This window comes from Curcuma longa, chromosome 21, assembly GCF_044706935.1.
Source record: "Curcuma longa cultivar G26 ecotype Majalengka, Jawa Barat chromosome 21, ITB_CL_G26_1.1, whole genome shotgun sequence".
Lineage (NCBI taxonomy): Eukaryota > Viridiplantae > Streptophyta > Magnoliopsida > Zingiberales > Zingiberaceae > Curcuma > Curcuma longa.
Window position 1 is genome coordinate 3,195,788 of NC_133881.1, and position 14,433 is coordinate 3,210,220.

Sequence of the window (14,433 nt, forward strand, 5' to 3'; positions counted from 1 at the left end):
TAAAATTGAATTAATTCTATTTAAATTGATATATTATTATTTATAAAAAAATAATATTGAACGATCTTGCGTGTTCATATATTACAGTCAAACCATCTCCCAGCAATCCGCGTTCTCGAGCGCTCTTCCAGCAGCGAGAAGAGGAACAGCTGGCGATTTGGCGAAGTCGGAGAAGAAAAAGAGAGAGAGAGAGAGAGAGAGAGAGAGAGAGAGAGAGGCATATCCAGACACACCAACCCTACGAGGTACCGCGATCGAGCAGATGGCGTCGGACTTCGACACCTTCAGCGAGGAGGCACCCGCCGTACCTCCTTCATCCGCTCGCCTCTTCGACGACGACGACGACTACCAGCCCTACAACTCCTACTCCTCCTTCAACCCCCACGACGGCGCCACCGACCTCCCCGCAGCCGACGTACCATCCGCCGGGGATTACGGGTTCCCCGGCGGGGAAGAGCCCCACCCCGACTACGGGGGCGGGGAGAGCATGCCGATCTCGCCCGAGGGCTACGGATTCTCGTCATCGCCGTCCCCGTTTACGATTCCGGAATCCAATGGCAAGGGTTACGGCGAGGCGGGGGATGACGGCGAGATTTTCTCATCGGACGGCCCAGTTCTTCCCGAACCCGATGAGATGCGGGAAGAGGGTTTCCTGCGCCGCGAATGGCGTCGGTGAGCATCTTCATTTTTTGATCGGTCGTTTTGTTTGTTTTTTGTTTTTTTTGTTCATCCATGATGTTGCAGATGTTAGATCTAGGATTAAATGATTCAATAAATGTTTGAAGCCTTGGATTAGAATTTACCTTTCTAGAAATTTCTAGGTTGAATTTGCGCTGACCTATGAAGTTTGAATTTGGTTATCTTTGAATTTCTTGCAATAGAATAGTATTGTTATTCTACAAATTAATCTCATTGCCGTCTTTCAGATATTAACCTGAATTTGTCTCTAGAATTTCAATTAACTATCAATTATCTGTGATATTTCATCCTTTACTTGGAATTCGTTTGGATGTGCAAACATTTGGGATACAAGAAAGAACATTTTTAGAAACTACATACCAATGTCCGGTTGTCGTGTTTATGAAGTTTATGAATCAAATTTTGAGATGATTCTGGCTTCAATTCTCACCTTAATTTGTCTTTACAATTTTACAAGGCCGCTTGGTCTTGACATTTATAATTGAAAATCCAGAGTTCTTATCACAATATTCTGTCTATACGAACTCTTTTGTTCCAATGAATTTTGAAGTTTCTCATGTTACCATCAGACCTAAAGCTACTCAAAGTAAGGGACTTGTAGTTCAAGTTCTTTACTGAACGTGACAGCTTCATAGTTGCACAAGTTTTGGTCTGATCAATATTTCATATCCAATCAAAATGGTACAAATCAAATTAGTTGGTAAGCGTCGTGTTGTGTAGAACCTTGGAAGTCAATATGTTGGAATAGTGTTCCCAAATACATTAAATATGGTAAGCACCATCTGAGAAGAACATATGCAAAATAATTTATGAATTATGTAGAGTTAGAAGGATAATATCTGATCTTTTTCTCCCTTATATATTGACCTGACTTGCACAAGCTTAAGACAAATACAAGCAAACAATAGTTAGTTTAATAAAATCCTAGAAGCATTATGTTACTCTTGTAAAGTGTATTTTCTACCTCATATGTGCCAATTTAATTTAAAACACAATTCTTCCTGATCTGTCCTAATTCTTTTAGTTATAAATTTATAATAATTACTAGAAGTATTTAATATTTTAAATAGTATTTAATATAAATATTACTATTCATTTTTATTTTTTATATTTTTGTTTTCTAATTTTTAGTTTTTTTATAGATTTGTTATCATTTTTTAATTGAAATATAGCTGTGGGCTTGGGCCAACATGGGCTTGAGGCACTCAAACGTAGACCGACATGGACTTAAGGCACATGGAGCTGGGCTGGCATGGGCCCTAGGCTCACAAACTGGGGCTCAGGCTGGATAGAGGTAAATGGACGAATATGTAGTGGTTGGCATGACCAATTTTTTTGCTTGTCAGGTTTGACCCGACATGGAAATAAAAAAGGTCTCAAGACCATGTTGTGCTCGACCCAGACATGACAAATTGACACTTTTATTGGGACTCCCCATGTAGACACAGCTACGAGGAGTGTGACAAAGACATCGAGCTCTAATTTGACCAACAACAATAAACACTTATTGACTATATACTATAAATTCAGTCTAATAGATCATAGATTTTATATCTATATTACCTATAGTTTTTTATCATTATATTTGTAGTCTAGGATATGTAATCTTATTTTTATTTCATGAGACTAAAAGATCAGAAGATGGCTGAGTGTTTTTAACACAGTAGCGGACCTGATTCAGCCAACTTCAAGTTGAACTAATCTATTCCTCCACAGATTACCTGGTGTCAGCATCATTGATAGCAAACAGTTCGTCTAGCAACAATTGTTGCTCCAACCCAAAAGAATTCTGTTGGTAGAGATAGCGAGGATGAAAGCTCTGATGTGTTGCTAGTGTGTGCAGAATAAAAAGATAACTGGAGGTTGGAAGGGTTGTTAAGGGAGGAAAGAAAAGCCTCTATGTCCTACAATATTCATGCCTCTAAAAGAGTATGGTTATAATGTTTAGAGCCATTACCCAATGTTAAACCACTTAAATCCCAATTTAATGTATTTGATCATGTGGTGTAACAGTTCTCAAAGAACTCTTTAGAGATGATAAATAATTTTATTTTAATCTTAGGGTTATAGTGTTGTATTATTTTAAATTTTCTACAACATTGTATTTGCGAGTTATGTTCAAATACCATATTGGTCTTTGTACCTGTTCCATAACAAAGCATGTATGAGTGAGGAATTTATCCTTCTTTTAGTAATTTAACTTGGAGAAATTCTGGACTGCAAATCTGGGAGAAACTAAGTCTGGTAGGCATAAATTGATTCACCATTCGATGCATAGTTTTGCCTCTAACTTCTGCTCTAGGGATTTCAAAGCACTTCAATGAGGTCCTAGGTTTCTTGATAGACTTTTCCCAATCCTCACTAGCTACTATAGCAAGCTTCCTTTAGTGTGCTGTTAAACTGTGACATTGCAATTTTTATGATATAGAAGATCTATATAACACGTTTAATCACAGGATGCGTATTAGCCTTATATTTCCATATGCATCATGCCTAACAAACTTGAAATCATATAGTTTTTAGGTCGTTCATAATCTTCCATATGGCTATGTGCCTTAGAAGTGGTTCAACTGGACCTCATAGCATCCTTCACTTCTCATTTTGTTGTACCAAGGAAACTCATTTGATGATTACTGCATTCTATTATACTTTAGCTGTGAAATTCTGTGAGAAACTGATCAATATGGTAACTTCTCTCTTGAAAAAGGTTTAGAAAAAGAAACTTTTTTGTTATTAAGAATGAATAGGTAATCAAATTTCTTATCATATGCAGCGCGCACACACACACACACACACAACCTTTTAGGGAGTGCTTTCTGTTAAAGATTTGAAAGGCTGAAAGCGGAGTTCTCTTAACCTTGCTTAACAGTCTTTTAAAATTGACAGTTTCTCTTATGCTTTTGTAATTTCTGAATTCTAGCACATGTATCATGATAACATGTCTTGGCAAAAGCTTTTTAATTTTGTTTATTATGTTTATGCATGACTATTGCCAGAATTTACAATTTATCTAGAAACTTGGGATGGATGGATCCTTTGCATCGCTCCAAATGACCAGCAGGCATTTATTTTCATTTGGAGAACATTTCCATAATCTACAAAATCAGACGAAAGAAATAAGACTATTAATAGAATACAACGTTCTCTACATGTACTCTTGATACTTGATATGATATTCTTATCTCAGTTAATATATGTTTAAAATGCTTAATATATGTCAAAATGCAGCAAAAATACTCTTGAGCTTGAGGAGAAAGAGAGGAAGGAAAAGGAGCGACGAAATGAAATTATTGCTGAAGCTGAAGAATTCAAGCGAGCTTTCTATGAGAAAAGGAAATTGAACTGTGAAACAAATAAGACCCAGAACAGAGAGAGGGAAAAGGTAACTAATTCTTCCTGTTCCTCTGATGCTTTATTTGCTTGAAACCACAACTTTATATACTTATGAACTTGAGTTTTTGCTGAAAAATATTGTTTTTTCTGTTTTTGGTGACTAGCTATTCCTAGCCAACCAGGAGAAGTTCCACGCTAACGCAGATAAAGAATACTGGAAAGCAATTGCAGAACTCATACCACATGAGATCGCCAACATTGAAAAGAGAAGAAGCAAGAAAGAGCAGGAGAAGAAGCCTTCCATCACTGTGATCCAGGGACCAAAGCCAGGAAAACCCACTGATCTCTCCAGGATGCGCCAGGTACTGGTGAAGCTGAAACATGCTCCCCCACCACATATGAAACCTCCACCTCCACCAGCACAGGAGAAAGCGAAGGATGCCAAGGATGGCCAGAAAGACAAGGATGGTCAAACAGCCAAGGATTCCAAAGTTACCGCTGAAGCTACCGAAAAACAATCAGCAACTGAAGCCAAAGATGGTGTTGAAACTGCTCCAGACAAGGAAGCCAAAGCCAATGGTACAACTGATTTACCAAAGGGAGAGGCCTCAAAGGAAGAAAAGCAGGCAGACTAGGACCCCAAGCCTGCTCCAAGTTATTGAATCTAATAGTCATCTGGCTAAAGAATAAAAAGGTGATGTGTTAACTTCCACTTGATGGTAGGTGTCTGTTTCAAAATGAGTCATTTGAATCTCTTAGCAACTCAAAGATCTTTTTTTCCCTTCTTCTTCTTATCCTTGAAACTTTGTTATTTGTTTGGTCTATTTAACAACTTAACCTCTAATATTTCTATTGAGATATTACTCTAACTTTTAGGTGTAATAAATTTTAGTATTTACTAAACTATGTTATGTGACACAATGACAACTCCCTCTACCGATAGTTGCTTGGTTCGGCTAGTAATTAGTAAGATTTGAAGAAGTTGGGATCCTTATGCCAATGGATCAATCATCACTAGAGATGAGCGTCTAACACTGACACCATTTTAAAGTCCAGAAGGAAGTTCAATTCAATCAAAAATGACAAAGCATATTCACTGGGAGATCAATGTAGCACTAAGATGTGGAATCGTATCCTCTACTTCTCACTTCATTTCCTCTTAAATAACATCTAGTTATGTTTGCGTAGTACTAGAGAAATCGTATCCTCTACTTCTCACTTCATTTCCTCTTAAATAACATCTAGTTATGTTTGCGTAGTACTAGAGATGAATGCCAACCATTTAACATGAATGATTTAAAATATCCTTACATTATGTGATTATTTAGCCATGTAAAAGGTAACAACTGCTTCTCTGAATGATAACCTGGTTAAAAGAATATTTCAACAAGTAAAATAAATGATGGAGATTCCATAACACTCACTACATTTTAAACAAAAATTTTTTATCTGATCGATCATAGAAGTTAGCAGGTAACTTTTATAATGTGTAAAAGTTAATTGTTAGCTTTTATAAAGTATAGAAGTAGTTGTAGCTTCGGTGACTTTATATCATTTGATTTTACTTCTCTAAATAATAACTTGATTAAAACAGTATTTTAATAAGTAAAACAAATGATGGAGATGATATGCCACTCATTACATTTCCAATGAGGATACTTTAATCATGATTGAATGTGTAATGATAGTTTATAGTGTAACATCTACCCGTTACCTTTTATACATGTAGAAATTAATAAATAACTACTATAAACGAATAATGATAAAGATAATTTAGATAGTTCATCTAAGATGGGACATCAATTTAATTTTAATTAAAAAGAAAAAGTTCATCATTGACGCCATCTTAATTTTTATTTTTTGGCCTTACTTTTATATATAATGTTAAAATTATTATATAATAGTCGTGTTAAAAGTTGGATTCCCACAAGTAATAATAACAATTATATTATTATTATTATTGGCCAAAGGTAAAAAGAAGGTTTGGAGGACGCAAAGTTTTCTCGGACCACGAGGTGCCAACGAACGTTCGTTAGTAGTCAGTTAAGTGGCAGTTTAGTAATTTCCTTCAAAATGGATCGCGCAAGGGACAGTGGCCCGTCACCCGTGTCGTTCCCCAAGTCCTCTTCACATAAAAACCCTCTTCCATATCTAAAATTGCGACCACGTCCCTAAAGGATGAAGCAGGTCTTGTTCAAAATTTTTCTTTGATTATTCTTCATAAGACTTAATAGAGTTGCGAATTCTTGAAATAACGAGGACTCCATTGGAATTAGATGATAGTATTTATCAATTTGTCTGATAAAATGACGCGCAAGAATTCAGATATGTTTGAGCAAAGAAATGAAATTTTTTGGATTTTAAGGACTGATTTAGATTTTTGCCCGAGTGGATGCAATTATGCAAATATAATCAATAAACAAAAGACTATTCAAAATATGCCCTTAATCCAACCTAAAGGGCATATTTGTAATATGCCTAAAAGAGAAGGATAGAATTGTCCATTAAAACTATTTTGTTAATAATTTTTAATGATATTTAAAATCCGAGTCGACGCATTGAGATCCGGACTGACACAGTGAGGCGGGAGAGGGAACTCCAGCTCTGCGACCTCCGAAGAGGGAGAAGACGGAGACGACGACGGAAGCGAGCAAAAGAGGAGCCCTGCGAGCTCAACACTTCACCAATGGCCTCCTCCTTCGCCTTCTCTCGCTTCTCCCACTCCACTCGTCTGCTCCTCTTCTTCTCTTGCTTCTTGAGCTTCCGCTCGGGCGAGTCGCACGCGCCGTTCGACCTGCAATGGTACCCGGCGACCGCCACCTGGTACGGAAGCCCCGACGGCGACGGAAGCGACGGTAAGCTCGCCGTCCCCGGCTCTAACTTTCTACTTTGTTCGTCTCGGCCGTTAGATCTGGATCGGGTGGTTGAGGATGATGCCCTCGATAGGGTTTGGGCGGCGCTTGTGGAGTTCGCCTCAGGCTTTGCGCATTTTTTGTCGTGCGGACTCTGTTCTTTTGATGGATGTAATCAATTGGCAGTCAAATATGTGCTTTTGTTTAGAGATTGACCGAATTTCTTTAATTCGGTCCCCAAGCATCTGATTCGCTTTGATGAATTGATGCTCTTGGGAGTTGGGAGTGTCAGACACTAGAAAAGCTCCATGATCCATCTGATACTTTGAATAAAGTAATCGAAGTGGCTGTTCTTCTGCAGGAACACTGTTGGTTAAAGATTTTTTTTTTCTCCCTCAAAACTGGTTTTTAGAATGTCTGAGTAAAGAATTTTGATGTGGCGATGGGGGCAGGTGGGGCGTGCGGGTACGGGACGCTTGTGGACGTGCGTCCGTTGCGGGCACGGGTGGGGGCGGTGAGCCCGGTGCTGTTCAAGGATGGCGAGGGGTGCGGCGCCTGCTACAAGGTGCGATGCATTGACCGCGCCGTCTGCTCTCGTCGTGCGGCCACCGTCATCGTCACGGACGAGTGCCCCGGTGGCTATTGCGCCTCTGGCCGTACGCACTTCGACCTCAGCGGTGCAGCCTTCGGCCACATGGCTGTCGCTGGAGAGGCCGGCTCACTGCGTGACCGTGGTGAGATCCCTGTCATGTTCCGCCGGTGAGTAAAAGATTGTCCATTGCAGATTGTTGTTTGATAAATCGATAGTTTACATGCCTCTTGTGACTGTCACAATTTCTAAGGTGTGTTAGATTCTTTTAACTTGTCTTTTTTTACGATTTCGATTAACATTCTGCAAAGCTCATGATTATGAGATGGTTCCTTGGTCTTCGAACATCATCTTTAGTAATACTTTCCAGGACTGCATGCAAGTACCGGGGGAAGAACATTGCTTTTCATGTAAACGAGGGTTCTACAAACTATTGGCTATCTGTTCTTGTGGAGTTTGAGGATGCTGATGGGGATATTGGATCCATGCACATAAGACAAGTACACTTCTGCTACCTTAATGCTTTTTTTTTTTTTTTTACTTTGTTTGCTGTGAATTTTAGTTAGTTGAAGGGGAAGGGAATTCTGTAGAGGCACTCCATGAGTCCCCCTTCATCATAACTGTCAATTGAAAGTACAACATGATTGATGTTTGTCCTCCAATGAAATTAAAATCATTTAGTTGTTAGTTGCTAAAACATTTTGGGGAATGCTTAGCATTCCTATAGAGAGTTGCATGTTTTTTTCTCAGTTTATTATTTACTGCAACATTTCGCCCTTTGATGACACAAAACACAACATATATCTTAATGGTGATGTCTGATAACATGGCTCATTTTCTTGTTGCTGTATGCCACAACCGTCTGCCTCCTATCCTGACTTCTCTTTCCACTACAAGAATTTAGCCCCTTATCTTTGACTCATCTAGTTCTCCTTTGGTGATAAAGCAAAATGTAGTTACAGGACTGTTTATGTTCACTGCGCTCCAATTTTTGTTATAACTTTTGATTGTTTTCAGATAGAAATCAAGTTCCTTGTTGCACAAATCTATCTATATCCTATGGTATTAAAGGTATTCTATTGACATGGTGAACTGGTGTCATATGGACTCATATTATTCTGCTTTTACAACCTGCGCATGGTCTAAAAGAAGCCTAGGCAGTCATGCTTGGAATATGATAATGGCAAGAATCTTAAAAAGAAAGAACTTATACTCTTCCTGCTCTTCTTAAGTCTTGATCTTTGTGCAGTCACTTTCAAGATTGTTTAATCATAGAGTTAAAGAAGATATGTAGTCTTCTCTCCAAGTTGCTTTATAAATTCTTTATCTTCTTTGGCAGGCAAACTCTGTGGAATGGCTAGAGATGAAGCACGTATGGGGAGCAAACTGGTGCATCATAGGAGGGCCACTTCAGGGGCCTTTTTCAGTAAAGCTCACCACATTGACCACTCAAAGAATGTTCTCTGCTCGTGATGTGATCCCCCAGAACTGGTCTCCCAAGGCCACCTACACCTCTAAACTTAATTTCCTCTGATCTGAATCACAAAGGCGATTCAGCAAGATCATGGAATTCTCATTCTCTTAACATTCTTCTGTTTGGATTTTTCTCTGAGTGTGTTCTTGTAGCCCTCTCCAAAAGGGAGAGCGAGCGCCTTGTTTAAGGGTTGTTTTTTTGTAATCCGAAGTCGCGTGAGCTTTTTTATTCTTGATGTAGCAGTTTGTGACATTGAACTCCTTTGAGTGTTCTGTTCTAGTTTTATGTAATGGCTTGAGTGTTGAGTTTTGTATCTTGCATTAAAACATGGCAACGACATGCCTTTAGATGCTTGCTTTGATTATTAAAAGAAAGTATGGTTTTCCTATTGCTGCTCATATAAATAAATTGTAATCTTATTCCCACTCTATTTTGCTTGTCTTGTTTACTACACAATTTAGTAGAAAGAAATGCTCTAAATTCAAGTAAATAAGAGAGATTGATTACTTTAACTCTATTGCTATCTTTATTTACATCCAAGCAAAACGACATTAGAGTTTTGCATTAAACAGTAGAAAAGTTCAAATGCAAATATTTGTTGTGCTCCTTAGAGCGTTAAGCTACATAATTTGGAAGAATGAGCTTCTGAAACTCCAGCGAAAATATTTCTTAAAACAGCTCACATTCATCGAAGAGAACAATCTTACCTCTAGATGTACTTGTCGATAGATGTTGCCAATGTAGATTCTGGCACAGCTCCAATCACAGATTCCTTCTTCTCGCCATTTTTGAAGATCATCATGGTTGGGATGCTACGAATCCCGTATTGGTTTGCTATTTCAGGGTTTTCATCAGTGTTGAGCTTATAGCATTTCAGTTTTCCCTCATAAGCCTTTGCTAATTTGACGACAACCGGCTCGATCATTCGACAGGGTCCACACCATGGAGCCCAAAAGTCTACTAGAACGGGAACATCTGAACCCAGAACAAGTGATTGCCATGTGTCATTAGACACGGTTGGGACTGTAAACAATAAACAAAAAGTGCTAGGTTAAACTGAGAGACAAAGATCTTTGAATGTATAAGATGAAGTGATTAGGAAATAAATGATAAAAGCACCGGCTTCAACATGAGTCTGCAGATGATTTGTTAAAAAAGGCAACACATCAGATTTCCAACCATGTGGTATGGAATCAGAAGGCTCATTTGAAACACTTACAAAAACACACATCGATGGTGTCTGTCAGCTTGAGCAACCTTTTCATCACCAAATTAGAAATATCTTGTTAAGTGCCGAAAGATGGTAGAGGATGCATTAGGTTCAATTGCAAGTGAAGTAGCAGTTTCTAAATTTAACTCAAACAAAGCCCTTCTATGGTTTTTGCATGACGGCGGTGTATTTTGATAATCAAAATGAAAAGCAACTACATAGGTCTCTGCACATTGGCTAAATAAGGGTTTTCTGGGATGTTCACTACAAGCAGAACATAATTGGAAATCTTATGTTTCATTGTGGCCTTAGTTTAGCGCACATAACAGGATCAAAGCAAAGACAATACACCTTTTGAGCAAAAACAGAAATAAGATTCAGTTAAAGAAACTCTTTGTGAAAGCCCTAACTTCCCTGAAACATTATTTTGAAAGGAAAAAAAAAAAGTGGTTGCAGCTGATTTCAGTATAACAATGTTTTTGACCTAAACATCATTTTGAGAGCAAAATTGGTATTACATCTTTTATGTGCGATGATGAATTTATAGAAATGGGATCCTAGTGTGGATACATAAAGGCCCTTATTTGAGTTTATTGCCCTATATAACAAAATTTAAGCAATTGCATTCTCTACCAGTACAACGAACAATGACCACTCAAGAAATAAGGCATACTTCTCATAATCTCACCAAATCCCACATCTATAGAAATATAATTAATATACATTATGCATTACACACACACACACACATACACGTGCACACACATATATATCATGTTTTATAACACTCACAATCAACAAAATACTTGATATTTTAAGAAGTGTGTGCCTTTTTGAATTCTTTTAGTAAATGTATGACATTCATTTCACCATTCTGAACTCCTCCATCCTAATGTGTTGCTTCTAGTATTCAAGTCTCAGAGTTGTTGCTTTAAATAGGATACAAAGCTTCCTTTAAAATGGTGGGATTAGGATCAAAGAAGAATTAAGTCGACAATGCAACCAAAGTATTTGATAGTCTTAGAAGCTCAAGAGACCATCATAAAATTAACATTCATCAATAAGTTGATTTATAGAAAACTTCTTGTTTGTAACAGTAAAGATTGTATGCATTGACCTACCAAATCCAAGCATACCTAATTTTACATACAAACATGTTCTCCAATTGAAGCTAAAATATAATTACATAATTGGTTGTAATGGAATAAATCTCACTTCATATTGGCACAAAGTCAAGTGCAGATTGGCAATTATTGATATATCATCAACATCATGACAGTATCACCTAAAATACATGGTTAGTTATATTGTAGGAGTTGGGACCAAGAAACACCTCAAACTACTAGAAAGAATCATCTTTATAGATTTCAACCATAATCATGATAGCAATAAACTTAGGTCCAAGTAATGCAAGCATGGGGAGAGGACAAAGATAAGGTCAATGACTTGTGTGATGCAAAAGGCTAATATGAGTTTTTTTAAGGTGAACGGTCTCATCCAAATTAAAAGATTTATTCTAGACATGATTTGCAGGATGCAATTGGTTAAATATGAGTACTTCATAGCAAATGAACCAAACCAAGTTAAAATGATTCAATTGACAATCACAGGGAAACAAATCAAGCCAAACAGTAATTTTTTTAATCATTTGTAAGAAAATAAAAATATATCAATTTCCCAACTAGTCCTCGGTTATGAGCCTTGCTCATAGGAGAGGTGTTTTTTCCCTTGGCATCTAAAACTCAGCTGAAGAGAACCTAGCACTTGTAATCTCAAAAGAATGTGATCTTTCATACCATTAAGCAACAAAGTAACAAGCAGCAACTCTGGACAGCTATCCAATAAAAACCTACATTTCACTCCGAGTGTTCCGATCCAATATTGGCGAGAAGATTGCATCAAGTTCCAAGTTTGACAATTTAGTCATTCAAGCTTCAGAACGCGGGGGCAGCAAAAACCATGCGCGAGATGCAAATAATCCCTAATTCTAAATTTGGTCGACGAACTGTGCCAAAACTAAACGCGTGAACTTCTAAGGAAACTATGCAAAAGCCAAAAGGCGATGACTTTCCAAAACCACTGTAAGATTATCCAAACCCTAGATCGAGAACTCAAGGAAGAACCACGAGAGAGAGCTAAACAAACGATCGCGGAAACATTACGCTGGACTGCCGTCTCCTGCGCCTCGCACACGACTGCGACGGGCGCCCTCCCGACGACATTCACTCTCCCCGCCGCGACCCTCAGAGGACGCGAAGCGCACCTTAGGCCGCTGAACCGGGGGATGAGCACCGAGCCATGGCGAGGGAGCGGGGAGTGAACGGCCGCTGACCTCGGGGCGACCGGTGCGCTGCCGGAAGGGCAGAGGACGGCGAGCGGCTCCAGGACTGCGGCGGCCATGAGTGGAGGAAGAGAGTCGCAAGCGGATTGGGAAAGAAAAATATGTGACGAGAGGGAATTCGGAGGGGGAGAGATGCGATTGGAAAACGAATGGACGTGGTTTCGATTTTAACATTTTTAAAAATAAAAAATATATTTTACATTGTGAAATTTATCATGGTCTAGATTTATTGACATTTTTAAAAATAAAAAAAGAATAACCATGATGTCCTTCCTCACTTGCTCAGGCACTTCCTTGAGCAGGCTCCTACTAGCTACCGCTCCTTGCTAGCTATCCGTTTGAGGGGCGGTTAGGGCATTACGACCATTGAAGTGTACCTATCAGAATCTCCACATAAGATGATAAGTGTCCGCTAGCTGTCCATCTAAGAGAGCAGTTAGGGCACCAAGAGGTGACAATCGTGGAACAATACCTCGAAGAATCTCCATGTAAGATCGCATGTGTTCGCCATATGTAATAGTCGCTTCATTAGGGTGCTAGATAGTCGGAAGTTGAGATCAAGTGTCAGGTTGGCTAATTCCAACAGTCTCTTGAGTTCGAATAGGTTGTCGTTAAATGAATGCCGAGTGCTCGGGAGTGTAGATCTTGAATGATTTTTTCAAATTTGAATGGGACATTGTTGGACGAACACGGAATGCTTGGGAGCACAAATCCCGAGTGACCTTCTTGAATCCAAATGGGATGCTATTGGATGAATGTCGCGTAACCTTTCCAAATCCGAATGAGATGTTATTGGACAAAAGTTAAGTGCTTGGGGAAAGATATTAATAAGTCGGGAGTGCTCAAAATATGAGATTAACGGATCAAGAAATAAAATCGATTGCACAGAAAATAACTCCGGATACCATCAAATAACAAAAATATGTTATATTGTGAAATTTGTCATGGTCAAGATCCGTTGGCCTCATTGGTTCACCTAGTTCCAACCCATTCTAGAATCCAAATTAATCCAAACCCTCATCTTACCTAATTCAATCTTTTAACTAATAGTTTTGCATTCTTTCCTATTATCTTTGTATCATATCGAAAAAAGTTTGCATATCAAATAATACTTTGTAGGCTATCACTAACTCCTTTAATTTGCGTTCCACCTAAACATAGATTCCAATTAATTTAAACCATAAGACCTAATCTAACTCCACAAGTGCCCACTCCTTAAGTCTTGCATATTATCCCCCCTTAAACAAGGTTCATTGACAATATAAAATAAAATATAATGCTCTCGGGGGCTACGGTGTTATGGAAATTCATGACATATTACACTTAGAGAGTTTTAAAATTTTATGATGTTAGATCGTCTATTAGAAATTATCTGATCAATCATCTTCAAAATTAATCAGATATGAATTTTAAAAAAAAAGATGATTGCATATAATAAGTATCTTATTGGACACGTATCGATAACTCTCTTCTAATGAATTTTACCTAAACGATATGTCATCATTATCTTTAGAAGGTTAATTATAATTATAAATAAAATTTGTTTTATAACGTGGAAGGATCGACTTGTTTAGCGTGGTCTATGGTCGCACAAATTGATAACTAATACCTTATTCCATATCTATCGTATTTGAATTCCTCAAACTCTAATTTCTTTTTTCTTTTGCATTTGCGATTTCCTTAATAATAAAAAAAATAATTAGCTGGCCAACCAATCAATCATAAGAACCATCCTGCCATACATAATTGCGTCGGTGAATTTATATATTTATATTAAAAATTAATAATTCCCTTTTTTAGGCATTTCAAAATAAAAAAAATATTTAAAACTGGAAAAGCATGGATATCGTGTTATTTTATTTTATTTTATTTTATTTTTAAATGGTACGATTTAAAATAAAATAGCAAACGTGGCAGTCCCTTCCTCCTCCCTCT

General features: G+C 38.0%; 3 protein-coding genes across 3 annotated transcripts; 2 read left to right on the forward strand and 1 right to left on the reverse strand.

Moving 5' to 3' along the window:
• The first annotated feature begins 126 nt into the window (after positions 1-126).
• On the forward strand, positions 127-4,878 carry LOC141814254 (clathrin light chain 2-like). Its single transcript, XM_074702190.1, has 3 exons — positions 127-672; positions 3,928-4,081; positions 4,197-4,878. The coding sequence occupies exons 1-3, from the start codon at positions 263-265 to the stop codon at positions 4,665-4,667; spliced, it is 1,035 nt and encodes a 344-aa protein (XP_074558291.1). The 5' UTR covers positions 127-262; the 3' UTR covers positions 4,668-4,878.
• Positions 4,879-6,621: 1,743 nt separating this feature from the next.
• Positions 6,622-9,300, forward strand: LOC141814255 (expansin-B3-like). Its single transcript, XM_074702191.1, has 4 exons — positions 6,622-6,887; positions 7,337-7,643; positions 7,844-7,973; positions 8,813-9,300. The coding sequence occupies exons 1-4, from the start codon at positions 6,719-6,721 to the stop codon at positions 9,005-9,007; spliced, it is 801 nt and encodes a 266-aa protein (XP_074558292.1). The 5' UTR covers positions 6,622-6,718; the 3' UTR covers positions 9,008-9,300.
• A 150-nt stretch (positions 9,301-9,450) lies between these two features.
• LOC141814256 (uncharacterized) lies at positions 9,451-12,629 on the reverse strand. The gene is made up of 2 exons (XM_074702192.1): positions 12,320-12,629; positions 9,451-9,970 (listed from the first exon to the last, which is right to left on the reverse strand). Exons 1-2 carry the CDS (start codon positions 12,555-12,557, stop codon positions 9,657-9,659), a joined length of 552 nt encoding a protein of 183 aa, XP_074558293.1. The 5' UTR covers positions 12,558-12,629; the 3' UTR covers positions 9,451-9,656.
• Between the last annotated feature and the right edge of the window lie 1,804 nt (positions 12,630-14,433).

Coding starts and splice junctions, on each gene's coding strand:
- LOC141814254 (XM_074702190.1), top strand. CDS start 263: ATGGCGTCGGACTTCGACACCTTCAGCGAGGAGGCACCCGCCGTACCT. Junction 673..3,927: donor CTGCGCCGCGAATGGCGTCG/GTGAGCATCTTC, acceptor GTCAAAATGCAG/CAAAAATACTCTTGAGCTTG. Junction 4,082..4,196: donor AGAACAGAGAGAGGGAAAAG/GTAACTAATTCT, acceptor TTTGGTGACTAG/CTATTCCTAGCCAACCAGGA.
- LOC141814256 (XM_074702192.1), bottom strand. CDS start 12,557: ATGGCCGCCGCAGTCCTGGAGCCGCTCGCCGTCCTCTGCCCTTCCGGC. Junction 9,971..12,319: donor GCAGGAGACGGCAGTCCAGC/GTAATGTTTCCG, acceptor TATTGTTTACAG/TCCCAACCGTGTCTAATGAC.
- LOC141814255 (XM_074702191.1), top strand. CDS start 6,719: ATGGCCTCCTCCTTCGCCTTCTCTCGCTTCTCCCACTCCACTCGTCTG. Junction 6,888..7,336: donor CGACGGCGACGGAAGCGACG/GTAAGCTCGCCG, acceptor CGATGGGGGCAG/GTGGGGCGTGCGGGTACGGG. Junction 7,644..7,843: donor ATCCCTGTCATGTTCCGCCG/GTGAGTAAAAGA, acceptor AATACTTTCCAG/GACTGCATGCAAGTACCGGG.